The 18,657-nt window shown below is 38.4% G+C and overlaps 1 protein-coding gene across 2 annotated transcripts in view; it reads right to left on the bottom strand.

Annotated features, from left to right (window-relative positions):
* Positions 1 to 14,294: 14,294 nt before the first annotated feature.
* LOC127679244 (phospholipid-transporting ATPase ABCA3-like) overlaps positions 14,295 to 18,657 on the bottom strand; it is a 163,179-nt gene continuing 158,816 nt past the window's right edge. For both annotated transcript variants that reach the window (XM_052174947.1, XM_052174953.1), the window contains 2 exons: positions 14,935 to 15,008; positions 14,295 to 14,435 (listed from right to left, as the gene is read on the bottom strand). In XM_052174947.1, the coding sequence (XP_052030907.1) occupies positions 14,295 to 14,435; positions 14,935 to 15,008 (215 nt within the window). The remainder of the gene's footprint in view (positions 14,436 to 14,934; positions 15,009 to 18,657) is intronic.

Genomic DNA, 18,657 nt, shown 5'->3' on the forward strand with positions numbered 1-18,657 from the left:
CTTAGTAATCAGCAAAATGCAAATCAAAACAATCCTGAGATTCCACCTTACACTAATCAGAATGACTAAGATTAAAACCTCGGTGACAGCATATATTGATGAAGATGTTGAAAAAAGAACACTTCTCCATTGCTGGTGGGATTGCAAACTAGTACAATCACTCTGGGAATCAATCTGGTGGTTCCTCAGAAAATTGGAAATAGATCTACCTGAAGACCCAGCTATACTACTCTTGGGAATATACCCAAAAGATGCCCCACCATACCACAGGGGCATGTACTCCACTATGTTCATAGTGGCTTTATTTGTAATAGCCAGAAGCTGGAAATACCCCAGATGTCCCACAATGGATACAGAAAATGTGGTTCATTTTTGCAATGGAATACTATTCAGCTATTAAGAATGAGGACATCATGAGTTTTTCAGGCAAATGGATAGAACTAGAAAATATCCTGACTGAGGTAACTCAGACCCAAAAGGATATATATGGCATGTACTCACTAATAAATGGATATTAACAAAAAATACAGAATACCCAGGGCACAATCATAGAATTAAAAGAGGTTAACAAGCTGAAGGGCCCAAGTGAGGATGCTTCAATCCCTCCCAGGGAGAAGAAATTGATGACAGGAAAGGAAGGAAGGTGAGAAAGGAGACAGGGAAGGGAAGAGGGGAACATGATCAGGTATTGGATAGGTGGAACAAGACTGAAGTTCTGAGGGCCAGCAGAAAGAATGGAAACAGGCAACCTCAGGAGGTAGGAGGTGGGGGGACCCTCTGTAATGTACCAGAGACCTGGGAGGTGCAAGACTCATAGGGAGGGACCTTAGATGAAATGCCCTACAGTGGGGAGAGGAAACTTATAGAGCCCACCACCAGTGGAGGGACAGGATATCAAATGAGGGAATGAGGTTGCCATCCCACAGTCAAAAACTTTGACCCACAATTGTTCCTATCTGAAAGAACTGCAGGGACAAAAATATAGAAGAGCCTGAGGAAAAGGTGGTCCAGTGACTAGCCCAACTTGGGACCCATCTCAAGGGGAGGCTCCAAGGTCTGACACTATTACTGATGCTATTATGGTGTACTTTTTTTAGACAGAAGCCTAGTGTGGTTGTCCTCTGAGGGACCCAACAAGCAGCTGAAAGAGTCACATGCAGATATTTACACCCTACCAATGGACAGACGCTGCTGATATCTGTGGTTGAATTAGGGAAAAGCTAGAAGCTGAGATGGGCGAGCGACCCTATAAGACCAGCAGTCTCAACTATCGACCCCGAGATCTCTCAGACACTGAGCCACCAACCAGGCGGCATACACCAGCTGATAAGAGGTACATATACAGCAGAGGACTGCTGGGTCTGGATTCAGTCAGAGAAGATGTACCTAACCCTCAAGATACTGGAGACCCCAGGGTGTGGGGAGATCTGGTGGATAGGGGTTGGGGGTTGGGGGTTGGGGGTTGGGGGTTGGGGACACCCTGGTGGAGAGGCAGGGGACAGAAGTATGGGATGTGGATTTTATCCCCCTCCAGGTCCACCTGTAAAATCTGGACTGTAAAAAAAGTTTAAATTAAAAGAAAATAAAAAGACCTCTATCATCTTTATAAGACTGGATTTAGGGTCACTTGCTTGTATTTTGGTTGTGTTGGGGTATCCAGGGTTTGCTGTAGTAGAATAGCTATGCTCTGAATGTATAATATTAACCTAGTTTTTGTTGATTGTGTTCTTTTGAGGGCCTTTAGCTTTCTGGATGGCTTTAGTCCCTGGATGTTCCTGTTGTAGCTGGTATTGAGAGGGGGCCCTAACCTTGATGATCCTGTTGTGGCAGGCCTTTGATGGGTATCCTTGGGCTGTATGTTTCTGGATCAGCAGGTCTGATGAAGATGTGCTGAGAGGCAGCAGGAGAATGGGGGTCTATCAGAGATAGCAGGCTGCTCAGGGTGCTAAGGGTGTCCCAGAGGATTCAGCAGGCAGGGAAGATGGCTTCGGGAAGGGAATCTAACCTGTATGGTACTGGATCAGCAGGTCTTTTTTTGTTTGTTTGTTTTCTTTTTGGGTGTTTTATTTTGTGTTCTAGGTTTTGGGTTTTTTTCTTCTATTTTGAGAAAGAACTTACATTTAGTAGGGTAGGAGTAGGAGAGGGTGTGAAAAGGCGTGGAAGAGAGGAAGAACACGATCAAAACTTATTTAAATGTCAAAGTTTTTTTTTAAAAATAAAAATAAAATAAAAAATAATTCCCTTAAAATATTATCAATTTATTTCACGTTTTTTTCCATAATTTTTGATTATGTTAACTTGGGTCATTTCTTTCTGATTTTTGATTAGTAAAGTCAAGGGCATAAGACTTGTTTACCTTCTCAAAGAATCAGCTCCTAGATTCATTGATTAAGTTTCTTCTGGATTTGAGTTTGTTTTCATATTTTTTCCCAAGTAGTTCTTTCTTTCTTTCTTTTTCTTTCTTTCTTTCTTCCTTCCTTCCTTCCTTCCTTCCTTCCTTCCTTCCTTCCTTCCTTCCTTCCTTCCTTTCTCTCTCTCTTTCTTTCTTTCTTTCTCTCTCTTTCTCTCTTTCTCTCTTTCTTTCTTTCTTTCTTTCTTTCTTTCTTTCTTTCTTTCTTTCTTTCTTTCTTTCTTTCTCTCTTTCTTCTTTCTCTCCTTCCTTCTTTCTTCCTTCCTTCCTTTCCTTTCTTTTTTCTTTTTCTTTCTTCTTTCCTTCCTTTTTCCTTTCTATTTATTTATTTATCTATTTATTTATCTTATATCCTGATCCCACCTACCTCTTCCCTCCTCCCAGATCCTGAAATGTAGGAATTTAGGGCTGTAAGTTTCCCTTACAGGAGTGCTTTTAACATGTCCTACAGGTTTCTGTTTTTCATCTTCATCCTATTTCAGGAATTTAAAAGAAAAGATTCTTTGACTCAGTCATCATTCAGTAATAAGTTATTTAATCTCTATGAGTTTGTGTATTTACTAGAGATTTGTTTGGTTTCAATTTTAACTTTTATTGCAAGATTGTTAGATAGGAAACAGTAATTTCACCTTTTTTTGAATTTGTGTTCTAGGCTGTATTCTATATTAGAGAAATTTCCATAGTTACTGAATAGAATGTATATTGTTTCATGTTTGGGATAATACCACTTAATTCTGACAATTTTCTGTTTTTGTTCAGGTACCCTGTCTATTGGAGAAGGCAAGATATTGAATTCACCTACTATTAATGGGTTTAAATTAACCCCTGTCTTTAATTCCACTGGTATTTTTTCCCTTGAAATTATGTGTTCCAGAGTTTGGTGCATATATGTTTAGGTTTGTAATGTCTTCTTCATTAATTGTGCCTTTGTTTAGAATGAAGAGTCTATCTTTCTAATAAGTTTTAATTTCTAATAGTTTAAATATCTATTTTGTCAGATATTAGAATTGCAACACTTGCTTCCTCCCTGGTCCCACTTAGAGCGCCCTTTCCATCCTTTTACTTTAAGGTGATTACTAATATTATTTAACTGTTTAGAAAAAAGCATTTTGAATACATGAAAGGTAAACTTAGAGATAACCCACAATAAAACATAGATCGTTTTCAAGGTGACGGGGCATCCCAACAAGTGTCGCATACAATCATGGGGCTCACTCTCTGCACTCTGAGTTCATGAAGTTGCAGAAAACATGTATTGGTGGCAGAGACATATCACATTCCTGAGATAGGACCTACCTCATGGCCTGAGAGTGCCAGACTGACACTGTCACTCTGGGACTGGCATATTTAAAATCACCCCCAGCACTCTGTGCAGACCGCTGTGTTCACTCCCCTTCACCCATCCAATATTGATTTTTTTTTTTTTTTTTTTTTTTTTTTTGGTTTTTTCGAGACAGGGTTTCTCTGTATAGCCCTGGCTGTCCTGGAACTCACTTAGTAGACCAGGCTGGCCTCGAACTCAGAAATCCGCCTGCCTCTGCCTCCCGGAGTGCTGGGATTACAGGCGTGCGCCACCACTGCCCGGCCCAATATTGATTTTTAACATGACCAGTTAGGAGGCAGCCAGGCAACTGCAACTTGGACATCAGTACCAAAATGGTTCTGTCAGCTGGAGAGACCACCTGCTTCCTCCCAGGGGTCCTTGACCATGGGGCCAGCAGGTGGTGCTTATTTTTAAAGATGAGTTTCTTGTATACAACAGAAGGATAGATTTTTTTTTGCTTGTTTCTTTTTTCTTTCTTTTTTTTTTTTTTTACACATTTACACAATGGAATATTACTTAGCTGTTAAAAATGAAAATTTCAGGCAAGTAAATGGAAAAAAAATCATCCTGATTGAGGTAACTCTGACTCAGAAAGACAAATATGGTATATATTTGATTATATGTAAATGTTAGCTGGGAAATCAATGATAATCAGGAACTACAATGATAATCCATGGAACTACAGAGGGTAGGTATAAAGTAAGGAACTGGAGAGAACAGATAGGTCTCATTAGGAAAGGGGGACAAAGTTGATAGTTATGAATTGATGGGGGACTGGAATGGAAGAATAAAGTGGAGAGGGATGAGGGGCTGTGAGCGGGAATACAGGGAAAGATGGTTTAAATTGAGAGACGTTGAAAGACTAGTATGGGCACATAATCCAGGAGAAACTTTGTAAGATATCTAGATATATGAAGGAAATCTAAAAGAAATTGCTGAATATTGAGGGAGACAGAGCCCCTACTGCCTGCCTCTGGTCACCGAGGTTTCTAGCAACAGGTTTAGGTTATAAATAATCAAGTTGTTAGCCAAAGAGGCCAAACAAGAATTCCCACACAATCCAGGCTGTTTCTGAGACTATAGGTTGTTTTCCACAAATTGATAGCAAGATCCCATTGTTGACAGTAACATCTACCAAGCTCATTGAAAATGTAAATGTTGAGCAGGTGCCTGTATAAAGATTTCATTTCTATATTCCAGCACATTTGATATAGAGTATAGAGGTTTACCCTGAACACTCTTTTCTTTCTTTCTTTCTTTCTTTCTTTCTTTCTTTCTTTCTTTCTTTCTTTCTTTCTTTCTTTCTTTCTTTCTTTTTTTTTCTTTGTCGGTTTTATTTGACTTAACATGATGTTATTCCATTTTATTTTCGTGCAAATATGATTCCATTTCCTTTTGTGCCTGATTAATATTATGTTGCACACAACATGTTCAGTATATATTCCTTTTTTTCAGTTCTGAAAATCTATTTAGAACTTTAAACATGATAAAAGTAGAAAAAAATCTCTTATGAAGTCCTCTATGAAAGGAAATTGTGACAAGTTCCTGATTAGACAGAAATCGTTCTGTCTTCAAGAAAGAATACACAGTGTAACTGTGGCTTCATAGAATCAATTGGGTAGTATTCCTTCTGTTTCTATTTTGTGGAATAATTTGAAGAATATTGGTACTATGTCTTCTTTGAAGGTCTGATAGAATTCTGTATGAAACCCATCTGATACTGGTTTTTTGGTTGGGAGACTTTTAATGACTGCTTCTATTTCTTTAGGGGTTATAAGACTGTTTAGATGGTTTATCTGGTCCTGATTTAACTTTGGTATTTTGTATCTGTCTAGAAAATCCAAAATTTGCAGCTTTGCTGAATATAGGCTTTTGTAGTAGGATCTGATCATTTTTTGGATTTCCTTGGTTTCTGTTATGTCTCCCTTTTCATTTCTGATTTTGTTAATTTGGATACTGTCTCTGTGCCCTCTGGTTAGTCTGGCTAAAGGTTTGCCTATCTTGTTGATTTTCTCAAAGAACCAGCTCCTGGTTTGGTTGATTCTTTGTATAGTTATTTTTGTTTCTATTTCTATTTTGTGAAAAGATATTGTATAAATTTGTTTTTGTCATGGAATATCTTGATTTCTCCATCTATGATAATTGAGAGTTTTGCTGGGTATAGGAGCCTGGGCTAGCATTTGTGTTCTTTTAGGGTCTGTATGACATCTGTCCAGGATCTTCTAGCTTTCATAGTCTCTGGTGAGAAGTCTGGTGTAATTCTGATAGGTCTACCTTTATATGTTACTTGAACTTTTTCCCTTACTGCTTTTAGTATTCTTTCTTTGTTTAGTACATTTGGTGTTTTAATTATTATGTGATGGGAGGAATTTCTTTTCTGGTCAAATCTGTAGGCTTCCTGTATGTTCATGGGCACCTCTTTCTTTAGGTTAGGGAAGTTTTCATCTCTAATTTTGTTGAAGATATTTACTGGCTCTTCAAGTTGTTAATCTTCACTCTCTTCTATACCTATAATCCTTAGGTTTGGTCTTCTCTGTCCCTGGTTCTTCCTTGGTTCCTGTGTCCTGATGACTCTCGGAGGGTTCCTCTTGGGCCAGGAATTTGAGCAGAAGTGGTGGTCTTACCTGTGCTCACAGGTGTCCCAGCACTCCTGGAGACCAGATCTCTCTCAATGGTATTTGGCTATGGAGTGCTGTGGCACAGAATCAGTTTTGGTTGCAGATGGAAACCAGAAGGATCCTGTCCCAGGCTGCTCCTCAGTTTCTGTGTCCTGAGGTCTCCAGTTGGGTCCCTCTGAATAGAAGTGATGGTCTTACCTGTGCTCACAGGCTTGTCAGCATTCCTGGGAGACCCACTCTCTCCCAGTGGTATTTGGGTATGGAGCACTGTGGCTAGATTTTTTTTTTTTTTTAAAAATCAGGTCAGCAAGCCTGTGTCTTTTTTTTTTTTTTTTTTTTTTTGAGGTCCAGTTTCTTGCCTTATTTCTTTTTTTTCCAGTAATTTTTTATTAGATATATTCTTTATTTACATTTCAAATGTTGTCCCCTTTCCTGGTCCCCCACTCCCAGAAAATCACCTAACCCATCCCCTCTGCCTGTTCACCAATCAACCCACTCCCGCTTCCCTGTCCTGGTATTCCTCTACACTGTGCAAGCCTGTGTCTTTTTTTTTTAATTATGAGTGTACTTATTTTGGAAAAAATTACTTTTAAGGTATTATGTAATTTTAAAAATTATTTTGAACTCAAAATTATATAGGTTGTGATTCATAAGTGAAGGAAGAGGAAGGAGTGATAAGTCCAGAGCCATTCAAGGTCTAAGGGCAGAGCAGGAAACAGGACAACATGAGTGACAAAGCTTGTTTTTAAATAATGAAACTCAATTGTTTGAAGTTCAGAACCTTGAAAAAATTACTGTTAATAGTTTAGTTTCATTTCAGAAACATTAAAATTATGTTAATGTTTATACTCTAATGTGGTAGGTAGAATTAAAAGAAAATTTTATTTTTAAAACCATTTTTAAAATCATCATATGGCATACTGTAACTCTGTAATTTGTTCACAGACACTTGTGTTTTTAGTTGAATATTTAGAGGAAAATGCAGCTGTGGTTAAAGTAGAACAAATGACCAGTGGTGGAATCAATAGATATATTTTAACATTAGTGTTTTGTTTCTTTTCTACATTTAAAAGTTATAGAAACACACATGAGCAGATTTTTTTTTTAAAAAAACACAATGGCTTGAACAAGAAAATAATTACCCTCAGCAACTGAAGGACATACTAGGGTATGCACACAGCAGCAGTAGGGTTTCAGTCTTTCCAGCACTTCTCATCAATGTGCACAGGGCATGCTTCTAATCCAGTTTGCATCTAGATTGACTATACTGATGATTTCTTGATTGTCTCCCAAGTACAATCATTTTATTATTTTAGAGTTAGCAAAGCCAGGCTTCAGAGAGAAGGTAGAAAAACACAGCCCTGGCAGATGTAAAGAACTCTCCTATGGCTAGGAAGAAAGGTACAGGTTTGGGTTAGATGCCTTGTCATGATATCTGAGGCTCCCACTTCAATTCACTGTATCATCACATGATATTCAGCTTTCTTTTTCTTTTTTCTTTTTTCTTTTCTATATTCTTAGTTTACATTCTGAATGCTTTCCCCTTTCCCGGTTCCCCCAACCCCATCGGTCTCATAAGCCCTCTTCCCTCTGCCCATTTCCCAATCACCCTCTCCCATTTCTCTGTCCTGGTACTCTACAATGCTGGATCAAATCTTTTCAGAACCGGGGCCCTCTCCTTCCTTCTTCTTGGGAATCATTTGATATGCTAATTGTGTCTGGAGAATTCAGAGCTTCTGGGCTAATTAATATCCACTTATCAGTGATAGCATTGCATGTGTATTCTTTTGTGATTGGGTTACCTCACTTAGGATGATATTTTCCAGTTCCAACCATTTTCCTAAGAATTTCATGAATTCATTGTTTTTAACTGCTGAATAGTATTCCATTGTGTAAATATACCATATTTTCTCTATCCATTCCTCCATTGAGGGACATTTAGGTTCTTTCCAGCTTCTGGCTATTATAAATAAGGCTGCTATGAACATAGTGGAGCATGTGTCCTTATTGCACGCTGGGGAATCCTCTGGATATATGGCCAGGAGAGGTGTAACAGGGTTCTCCAGAAGTGTCATGTCCAGTTTTCTGAGGAACCGCCAGACTGATTTCCATCATGGTTGTACCATCTTGTAATCCCACCAGCAGTGGAGGAGTGTTCCTCTTTCTCCACATCCTCACCAACACCTGCTGTCTCCTGAGTTTTTAACCTTAGCCATTCTGATTGGTGTGAGGTGAAATCTCAGGGTTGTTTTGATTTGCATTTCCCTAATGATTAATGATGTTGAACATTTCTTAAGGTGCTTCTCGGCCATCTGAAGTACTTCAGGTGAAAATTCATTGTTTAGCTCTGTGCCCCATTTTTTAAATAGGGTTATTTGGTTCTCTGGGGTCTAACTTCTTGAGTTCTTTGTATATATTGGATATTAGCCCTCTGTCGGATGTAGGGTTGGTGAAGATCTTTTCCCAATTTGTTGGTTGCCATTTTGTCCTTTTGACAGTGTCCTTTGCCTTACAGAAACTTTGTAGTTTTATGGGGTCTCATTTGTCAATTCTTGATCTTAGAGCGTAAGCTATTGGTGTTCTGTTCAGGAACTTTTCCCCTGTGCCCATGTCCTCAAGGGTCTTCCCCAGTTTCTTTTTTATCAATTTCAGTGTGTCAGGTTTTATGTGGAGGTCCTTGATCCACTTGGAGTTGAGCTTAGTACAAGGAGATGAGAATGGATCAATTCGCATTCTTCTGCATGCTGACCTCCAGTTGAATCAGTACCATTTGTTGAAAAGGCTATCTTTTTTCCACTGGATGTTTTCAGCTCCTTTGTCAAAGATCAAGTGACCATAGGTGTGTGGGTTCATTTCTGGGTCTTCAATTCTATTCCATTGGTCTACTTGCCTGTCACTGTACCAATACCATGCAGTTTTTAACGCTATTGCTCTGTAGTATTGCTTGAGGTCTGGGATACTGATTCCCTCAGAAGTTCTTTTACTGTTGAGAATAGTTTTAGCTATCCTGGGTTTTTTGTTATTTCAGATGAATTTGAGAATTGCTCTTTCTAGCTCTATGAAGAACTGAGTTGGGATTTTGATGGGGATTGTGTTGAATCTGTAGATTGCTTTTGGCAAGATGGTCATTTTAACTATATTAATCCTTCGGCTTCATATATGCAGCAAAATGTAGGGTCCTGTTTCCTTATCCAGTCTGTTAGTCTATGTCTTTTTATTGGGGAATTGAGTCCATGATGTTAAGAGATATTAAGGAATAGTGATTATTACTTCCTGTCATTTTGATGTTATTTTTATATTTGATTGGTTATCTTGTTTTGGGTTTGATGAAAGAAGGTTACTATCTTAATTTTTCCAGGGTGAAGTTTTCCTCCTTTTATTGTTTTCCTATTATCCTCTGTAGGGCTGGGTTTGTGCAAATATATTGGGTAAACTTGGTTTTGTCATGGAATATCTTGGTTTCTCCATCTATGGTGATTGAAAGTTTTGCTGGGTATAGTAGTTTTGGTTGGCATTTGTGTTCTCTTAGGGTCTGCATGAGATCTGCCCAGGATCTTCTGGCTTTCATAGTCTCTGGTGAGAAGTCTGCTGTGATTCTGATAGGTCTTCCTTTATATGTTACTTGGCCTTTTTCTCTTACTGCCTTTAATATTCTTTGTTTAGTACATTTGGGGTTTTGATTATTATGTGACAGGAGATATTTCTGTTCTGGTCCAGTCTGTTTGGAGTTCTGCAGACTTCTTTTATATTCATGGGCATCTCTCTCTTTAGGTTAGGGAAGTTTTCTTCCTTAATTTTGTTGAAGATATTTGCTGGCCCTTTAAGTTTTAAATCTTCACTCTCATCTATGCCTATAATCCTTAGGTTTGGCCTCCTCATTGTGTCCTGGGTTTCCTGGATGTTTTGGGTTACAAGCTTTTTGCATTTTGCATCATCTTTGACTATTGAGTCCATGGTTTCTATAGTATCTTCAGCATCCAAGATTCTTTTTTCTATCTCTTGTATTCTGTTGTTGATATTTGCATCTATGGCCCTTGATTTCTTCCCAAGGTTTTCTATTTCCAAAGTTGTCTCCCTTTGCGATTTCTTAGTTGTTTCTACTTCTGTTTTTAGATCCTGGATGGTTTTTCTCAGTTCCTTCACTTGCTTGTTTGTGTTTTCCTGTAATTCTTTAAGAGATTTTTGTGTTTTCTCTTTCATGACTTTTGCCTGTTGATCCAATTTCTCCTGTATTTCCTTAAGTGATTTTTGCATTTCCTCTTTATTGGCTTCTATCTGTTGACTCATATTCTCCTGAATTTCTTTATGTGATTTTTGTGTTTTCATTGTAAGGGCTTCTAACTTATTCATGTTCCCCTGTATTTCTTTAAGGGATTTACTTATGTCCTTTTTGTGTTCCTCTAACATCATCATGACCAGCGATTTTAAATCCAAATCTTGTTTTTCTGGTGTGTTGGGTATCCAGGACTTGCTGTTGTTGGAGAATTGGGTTCAGATGCTGCCACATTGCCTTTATTTCTGTTAGTAACATTCCTACATTTGCCTTTTGCCCTCTGGTTCTCACTGGTCTTGGTCTTGTTGTCACTGGCTGGTGCTTCAACCTCCTGTGAGCCTGTAAGGCTATTTTGGCACCACTGGATGACTGGGTTTCCACTGGCACAGCTTGCTGATGTGCTGCCCTCCTCTTGTGTGCCATTGGAGCCCTGCTGTGTCTTGCCCCAAGCAATGTTATACTCAGTGAAGGTTTTCTCAGTGAACCTGGTGCTGCTGTCTGCTCGGTCAGGGAGCGAAGATGGTGGCGGGGAGACACTCCAAGTGCTGATCACCAAGTAAGGCAAAGGACCCATGAATGGCTGGCACACAGATGAACCGATATGCTTAGGTCCTGGGCTCAGGCAGAACCCCCCTCCCGTGGTTTCTGCCCTCAGAGATCTTAAACTCAGATATCTCAGTACCTGGTGCTGCCTGTCTGCTTTGTCAGGGAGCAAAGATGGCGTCACCAAGCCTGTGTCTTTTAACTGAAGAACTAATGACATGAATACTGAAATTTGTTTCAAAGGTATGTGTTGACTGCATTTTCCCTCTTCTATTTGCTGTGTATGTTTTTAGTTGTTCTTCGTGTTTCTGTAATTAGAGCTCCATTTGTCTTTGTACATTCTTAGCTGTGCCTCTTCCTTTCTTCAGCCTGAAATACTGCACTCCATGTTCTGTGTAGGGCTGGTCTCCTGGATAGTAATTCTTTTAGCCTGCTTGGTTCATAGAAGGCTTTTCTTTCTCCTTCAAATATGGGAGATAGTTTTATTGATTACAGTAGTCTGGCTTGTTAGTTATGTTTTTTAGCACTTGAAGTGGATTTCTCCAAGCTCCTCTGGCTTCAAAATTTCCACTGAGAAATCAGCTGTTTTCATTATAGAATTTCCTTTATATATGATGTATTTTTTCTTGTAGCTTTCAATACTTTGTTCTGTATATTCTGTTTAAACTATGATATCCCCTGAGGAGTGTGTGTGTGTGTGTGTGCGTGTGCGTGTGCGTGTGTGTCAGTGAGAGAGAGAGAGAGAGAAAGAGAGAGAGAGAGAGAGAGAGAGAGAGAGAGAGAGAGAGAGAGAGAGATCTTTTCTTCTTGTATATGTGGTCTGTGTGATCCTTGCATATGTTTATGTTGTTCCTTAGTTTGGGGAAGATTATTTTTATGATTATGTCAAAGATCTAGTCTTTGTCATTTACCTGGAATTACTCTCCCTCATTTATGTCTATAATTAGAAGATTTCGTTCTTACATAGTGTCCCCTAGTCTCTGCATGTTCGTTCCTTTTCTGTGCTTTTTTTTTTTTTTTAAATATTATTTGCTTGTGTGGTTTAATTCCTCTGTCTTTGAGTTCTGATGAGTCAGTGTAGCCATTTACTCTTGAGAGTTTCCCTTGAGTTTTCTAGTTGGGTTATTGACTTTTCAATTCTGTCTTCATTAGAGCTTGAGGTCGCATCAATATTTCTATCTCTTCTTTGAATTCTGACTCCAAATCTTGTCATTTTCCCAGTATATATTTGTATATGAGTATATCTGTAGCTTCTTGGACATCACTCAGTTATCTATTGTTATATTCTTGAAGTTTAATGAGGTAATACCTTGTTTCTTCTTTACATTTATTTAATTCCTTGATAACATTTTAATTCTGTGTCATTCATATTTGATTGCTGTTTTTGTGATGAGACCTGAGTACATGGACTTTTTCCTTTTGATTATAGGTCTGATGTGAAATTCTGGTCTGTGCAGGCCTGTGTGACTGGAACTAGGGTCAGATAAACTGCTACATGCTCTGTTTGTTTGGACCTAGGCCAGGCACAGTCAGTATATGAGCCTTGGTCTGGAGTTACAACTATAGGTGGCAGGAGCAGATGAGAGCAGGTGGAGGGAATCACTACTTAGAGTCAGAGTAATGGGTCCTGAGGCCAGTGAGTGCAGAGATGGCATCATGACAGTGTGTTAGATGAGAGAGGCAAGAGTGATTTACCAGTCAAAGATAGCTCAAAACAAAATTGATTCATTCATTAAAAGTCTGGAGCTAGGCCCCTGCTAAATTATGACTTTTTGTTGCAGACTATTTTTGGATGATTTTAGAACAATGGCCTACATTCCAAGTATAATACTAATATTTCATTCCAGAAAGATGGCCAGAAACTCAAGAGTTCCTCTCCCATAGCATGAGAATTATTTGGCTACATGTGCTTATTTGCAAGAATTAAATATTAATGAAATGACATAATAACTCATGATATTCCCTTGTTATAGCTATAGTGAACTCCTGTGGTTTTGACTGAAAAGCTAACTTTAACAAGTTGTGTTTGTGTATGTGCCTGTGTGAGTGTATATATGTGTATGTGTGTACTTTCTGCTTATTCTTTTGAGGCATAGCCTCTCCCTGAACTTGGGGCTTACATTTTCTTGGCAAGGCTGAAAGTCCGCAAGCCCCAATGATGATCTTGTCTCTACTCTTCTTGGATGTAGGGTTACAGGTACTTATGGGATACCCACTTTGTTATGTATGCTTTGAGACTATAACTCTGTTCCTCATGATTGTACAGCAAGTGGTCTTAATCACTAGACCATCACTCTAGCCTCTATAACATGTATTATTATTACTTTTTAGTTACACACCAGTGTTTATTGCATCATTTTTGACAACTGCCAAGTAACCAAATCAATGAAGGTGTCCAAAAACAGAAATGGAGACCAGGAAAATGTAGTAATATATATCCAAGGGAATGTTTCTCAGCCACCAAGAAAAATGAGGTTAAATTATTTGCAAGAAAATTAAAACACAAACACACACACACACATACACACACACACACAATCACATTAAGCAAATTAAACCAGTATCAGACAAATATAGTCTCTCATTTTGAGGTTCTAGGCTTTATATGGTCAAATAAAACCATGTGTGTGTGTGTGTGTGTGTGTGTGTGTGTGTATAAAATGACAGCAGAAGGTGTCCACAGGAGCAAAGGAAACAAACAAGAGTGGAAAAGGACAAGCAAGAAAGAGAGCTCAAGGGACATTAGAAGAAGGAAGACTCACTCTTTGCCTGCTTGCCTCATGAGACTGAGCAACTGCTAGATCCTTGGACTTCCATCCACAGCTGCTGTTGACCATTGTTGGGGAGTTGGACTACAGACTGTAAGTCATTGACAAATTACCTAACTATATAGAGACTACCCATACGTTTTGTGACTCTAGAGAACCCTGACTAATATACTTTTAAATTTAAAAGTAGAGCAAAATGAATCTTCATAGTTCATAAAATCAGTTATTTACTTTAACTTTCAAAGACTGCAAACTATCTCCCTCAGGATTTTTATTTGTAGATGTATATCACAAGACTTCTATGTATTTGGTGCAGGCATCAGTCGGAGAAAGGGGGGTCACTGGTTGAATCTCAAGCTTACTGCAGCTTTATTTCCTGATAAGTTCTCATTTCATCAGTATTAGCGAAGGTCAGAAATATTTGTTCCAGGGTTACTTGTTTGACAGAATAGTCTTCTAACTTGAACAGCACTTTAGCTTTCTCCAAAATTTCAAATACCTTAAAAACAAACAAACAAACAAACAAAGGCAAAGTTATCACAGAGTATCTCTAGGTGACCCTTCCCTCACTTGATCTTCTCCAACCAGGACAAAAAGATAAAAGAACCCACAAAGCACAAGAGAAAATGATTGAAAAACAGATAGGAAACAGCTATATTGCCTGCCACATCATTCTGTATACACATACTTTTAGGATAGAAATTCTACATGTAGCCTAGGCTGGACTCAAACTGGAGATTATCCTGTCCCAGTCTCTAGAGTCCAGGGACTACAGGCTTGCCCAGCTATGCTTACCTAATCATCACTATTCTCTTGTTGAACATTACATAATAATAGAACTTAGGGGTCAGAAAACTCAATTACATTCAGGAGGCCTTGGGAAAGTAACAAAATTTCTAATTCTCTTCTAATTAGATTATTATTCTATATGCATAAGTCCCAATGTTTTCTATTTGTCCTCTAGTAGCACATTAGATTGTCATGAATTTCACAACCACCTTTCCCCAGCAGATTTCCTTGCTTGGAATATAGTAGCCAATAGTCCCATGAAATTCCTGGTATTTGATGTTACCTAAGAAGAGAAAGATTTTTGACAAGTGAGTAATGGAGAGGATCATAATATTTCTTTGTAATGATAATAATGATGATGATGATGATACAGTATTATTTTATAGTGTTGGCTGTCTTGGAACATACTAGCCCAAGGTGACCTGATACTTGCTATTATAGCCCAGGTGGATCTTAATTTTATGGAAATCCAACTGCCTCTGCTTATCATGTTCCAGATTTACAAGAGTGCACTGGATATTACTATTTGGTGTTTAAAAAAAATTCCTATGTAGTTTCTATTTCAATGGCCCACACATATGCCAGAGAAAATATATTCAATTAATACAAAGGATTATATAATCCTCAAGATTATAATCACTAACAGGGATGACCTTAATTATCTCAATATATTTACTTCCTTATAAAATACTAGCTTATTACTTAAGGTGTGAAAAACTGCAAAGAGTTGGCTAATTAAATCTGGAAAAAAATCATAACTTATATGGCCATTTGTAAAACCCAAGAGAAAGTAGGGAAGAACCTCAAACACATGGGCACAAAGGAAAATTTCCTAAACAGAACACCAATGGCTTATGCTCTAAGACCAAGAATTGACAAATGGGACCTCATAAAATTGCAAAGCTTCTGTAAAGCAAAGGACACTGTCAATAGGACAAAACAACAACCAACAGATTGGGAAAAGATCTTTAGCAATCCTACATCCAATAGAGGGCTAATATCCAATATATACAAAGAACTCAAGAATTTAGACTCCAGAGAACTGAATAATTCTATTAAAAATGGGGAACAGAGCTAAACAGAGAATTCTCAATTGAGGAATACTGAATGGTTGAGAAGCACCTAAAGAAATGTTCAACATCCTTAGTCATCAGGGAAATGCAAATCAAAACAACTCTGAGATTACCTCACACCAGTCAGAATGGTTCAGATCAAAAACTCAGGTGACAGCAGATGCTGGTGAGGATTTGGAGAAAGAGGAAAACTCCTTCATTGTTGGTGGGATTGCAAGCTGGTACAACCACTGTGGAAAACAATCTGGTGGTTCCTCAGAAAATTGGACATAGTGTCGCCCGAGGACCCAGCTATACTACTCTTGGGCATATACCTAAAATATGTTCCAACATATAACAAGGACACATGCTTCACTATGTTCATAGCAGCCTTATTTATAATAGCTAGAAGCTGGAAAGAATCCAGATGTCCAATCCAGGAATGGATATAGAAAATGTGGTACATTTACACAATGGAGTACTATTGAGCTATTAAAAACAATGAATTCATGAAATTCTTAGGCAAATGGATAGAACTAGAAAATATCATCTTGAGTGAGGTAACAAGTCACAAAAGAGCATACATGGTATATACTCATGATATATGTTTGAGTATCATGTATAATATTCATGATAAATGAATATTAGCCCAAAAGCTCAGAATACTCAAGATCTAATTCACACACCACATGAAGCTCAAGAAGGAAGAGCAAAATGTGGATGCTTCAGTTCTTCTTAGAAGGGAGAAATAAAATACTCATGGGAGGAAATACAGAGACAATGTGTAGAGCAAAAACTGAAGGAAAAGTCATCCAGAGACTGCTCTACCTGGGGATCCATCCCATATACAATCACCAAACCCATATACTATTGTGGATGCCAAGAAGTACTTGCTGACAAATACAGAGGCAGATGCTTGTAGCCAACCATGGGGCTGAGCATGGGGTCCCCAATGGAGGAGTTAGAGAAAGGACTGAAGGAGCTGAAGAGGTTTGCAACCCCATAGGAAGAACAACAATATTAACTAACCAGACCCCCCAGAGCTCCCAGGGACTAAACCACCAACAAAAGAGTACATGTGGAGGGACCCATGGCTCCAGCTGCATATGTAGCAGAGAATGGCCTTGCCAGGCATCAATGGGAGGAGAGGCCCTTGGTCCTGGGAAGGATTAATGCCCCAGTATAGGGAAATGCCAGGCTGTGGAGTTGGGAGTAGGTGGGTAGGTGGGTAACACCCTCATAGAAGCAGGGGGAGGAAGAATAGGATATGGCATTTCTGGAGAGGGGGACCAGGAAAGGGGATAACATTTGAAATGTATATAAAGAAAGTATTTAGATTCCCCACCATGTAATAAGGATACATGCTCTACTATGTTCATAGCAGCCCTATTTATAATTGCCAGAAGCTGGAAAGAACCCAGGTCTCCTTCAACAGAAGAGTGGATGCAAAAAATGTGGTATATCTACACAATGGAGTACTATTCAGCCATTAGAAACAACGAATTCATGAAATTCTTAGGCAAATGGATGGAGCTAGAGAACATCATACTAAGTGAGGTAACCCAGACTCAAAAGGTGAATCATGGTATGTACTCACTAATAAGTGGATATTAACCTAGAAAACTGGAATACCCAAAACATAATCCACACATCAAATGAGGTACAAGAAGAAAGGAGGAGTGGCCCCTTGTTCTGGAAAGACTCAGTGAAGCAGTATAGGGCAAAACCAGAATGGGGAAGTGGGAAGGGGTGGGTGGGAGGACAGGGGGAGAGAAGGGGGCTTATGGGACTTTCGGGGAGTGGGGGGCTAGAAAAGGGGAAATCATTTGAAATGTAAATAAAAATATATCGAATAAAAAAATAAATAAATAAACTTTCTCCTAGATGTTGCCTTAATCATAGTAATTTATCAGAATGATGGAAAGCAACTAACATGTATGGCTTAGTGACTCACAGTAAGGTTAAATATAACCAATATCCAATCCTCTAGGTGTCATCTGTGTTGTGGCTAACTAATTTTCTCTTCCTTAAAGGCAATCACTTTCTTGATTAAACACCTATGGTTTCTATGACTAAGCATCTCTTTCTTTATTGTATTATTATTTAAGAATGGACTCTTAAATATAATTGCTTTGTTTTTAATTCACTGTTCTTTACACAAAGACATATATATACTATCTATATTAATTTCTAGACAGACATACATATACTATCTAGATTAATTTCTATTTTTAAAATATGTTGTAATATATAGCTATACATCATTAACTACATATCTAACAGAAGGCTAATATCCAAAGTATATGAAGAAATAAAAAACTATATATCAAAGCAAATGATGCAATTAAAAATATGTACATATTTGAACAGAGAATCCTCAAAAGAGGAAACTCAAATGGCCGAGAAACAAAGAAATGTTCAATATCCTTATCTATCAGGGAAAATGCAAATCAAAACTACTTAGAGATTCCATCTTAAACCTGTTAGAATGGCTACGATCAGAAACACAAGTGGCAGCTCATGCTGGCAAGGATGTGGAGTAAGGGGAACACTAATCCATTGCTGGTGGGAGTGCAAACTTGTATAGCCACTATGGACATCTGTGGAAATCAATATGGCGGTTCCTCAGAAAACTGGGAAGCAATCTATCTCAAGATCCAGGGTCACTTCATCCTATCACAAGGACACTTGCTCAACCCCATTTGTTACTGTTCTATTTATAATAGCTAGCTAGCAATTGGAAACAATCTAGATGTCCCTGAACCAAAGAATGGATAAAGAAAATGTGGTAAATTTATACAGTGCAGTATTACTCAACTGTTAAAAATAATTATCGTGAAATTTGTAGGTAAATGGATGGAATTAGAAAACATCATCTTG

Source organism: Apodemus sylvaticus, chromosome 1, assembly GCF_947179515.1.
Source record: "Apodemus sylvaticus chromosome 1, mApoSyl1.1, whole genome shotgun sequence".
NCBI classification, from domain to species: Eukaryota; Metazoa; Chordata; class Mammalia; order Rodentia; family Muridae; genus Apodemus; species Apodemus sylvaticus.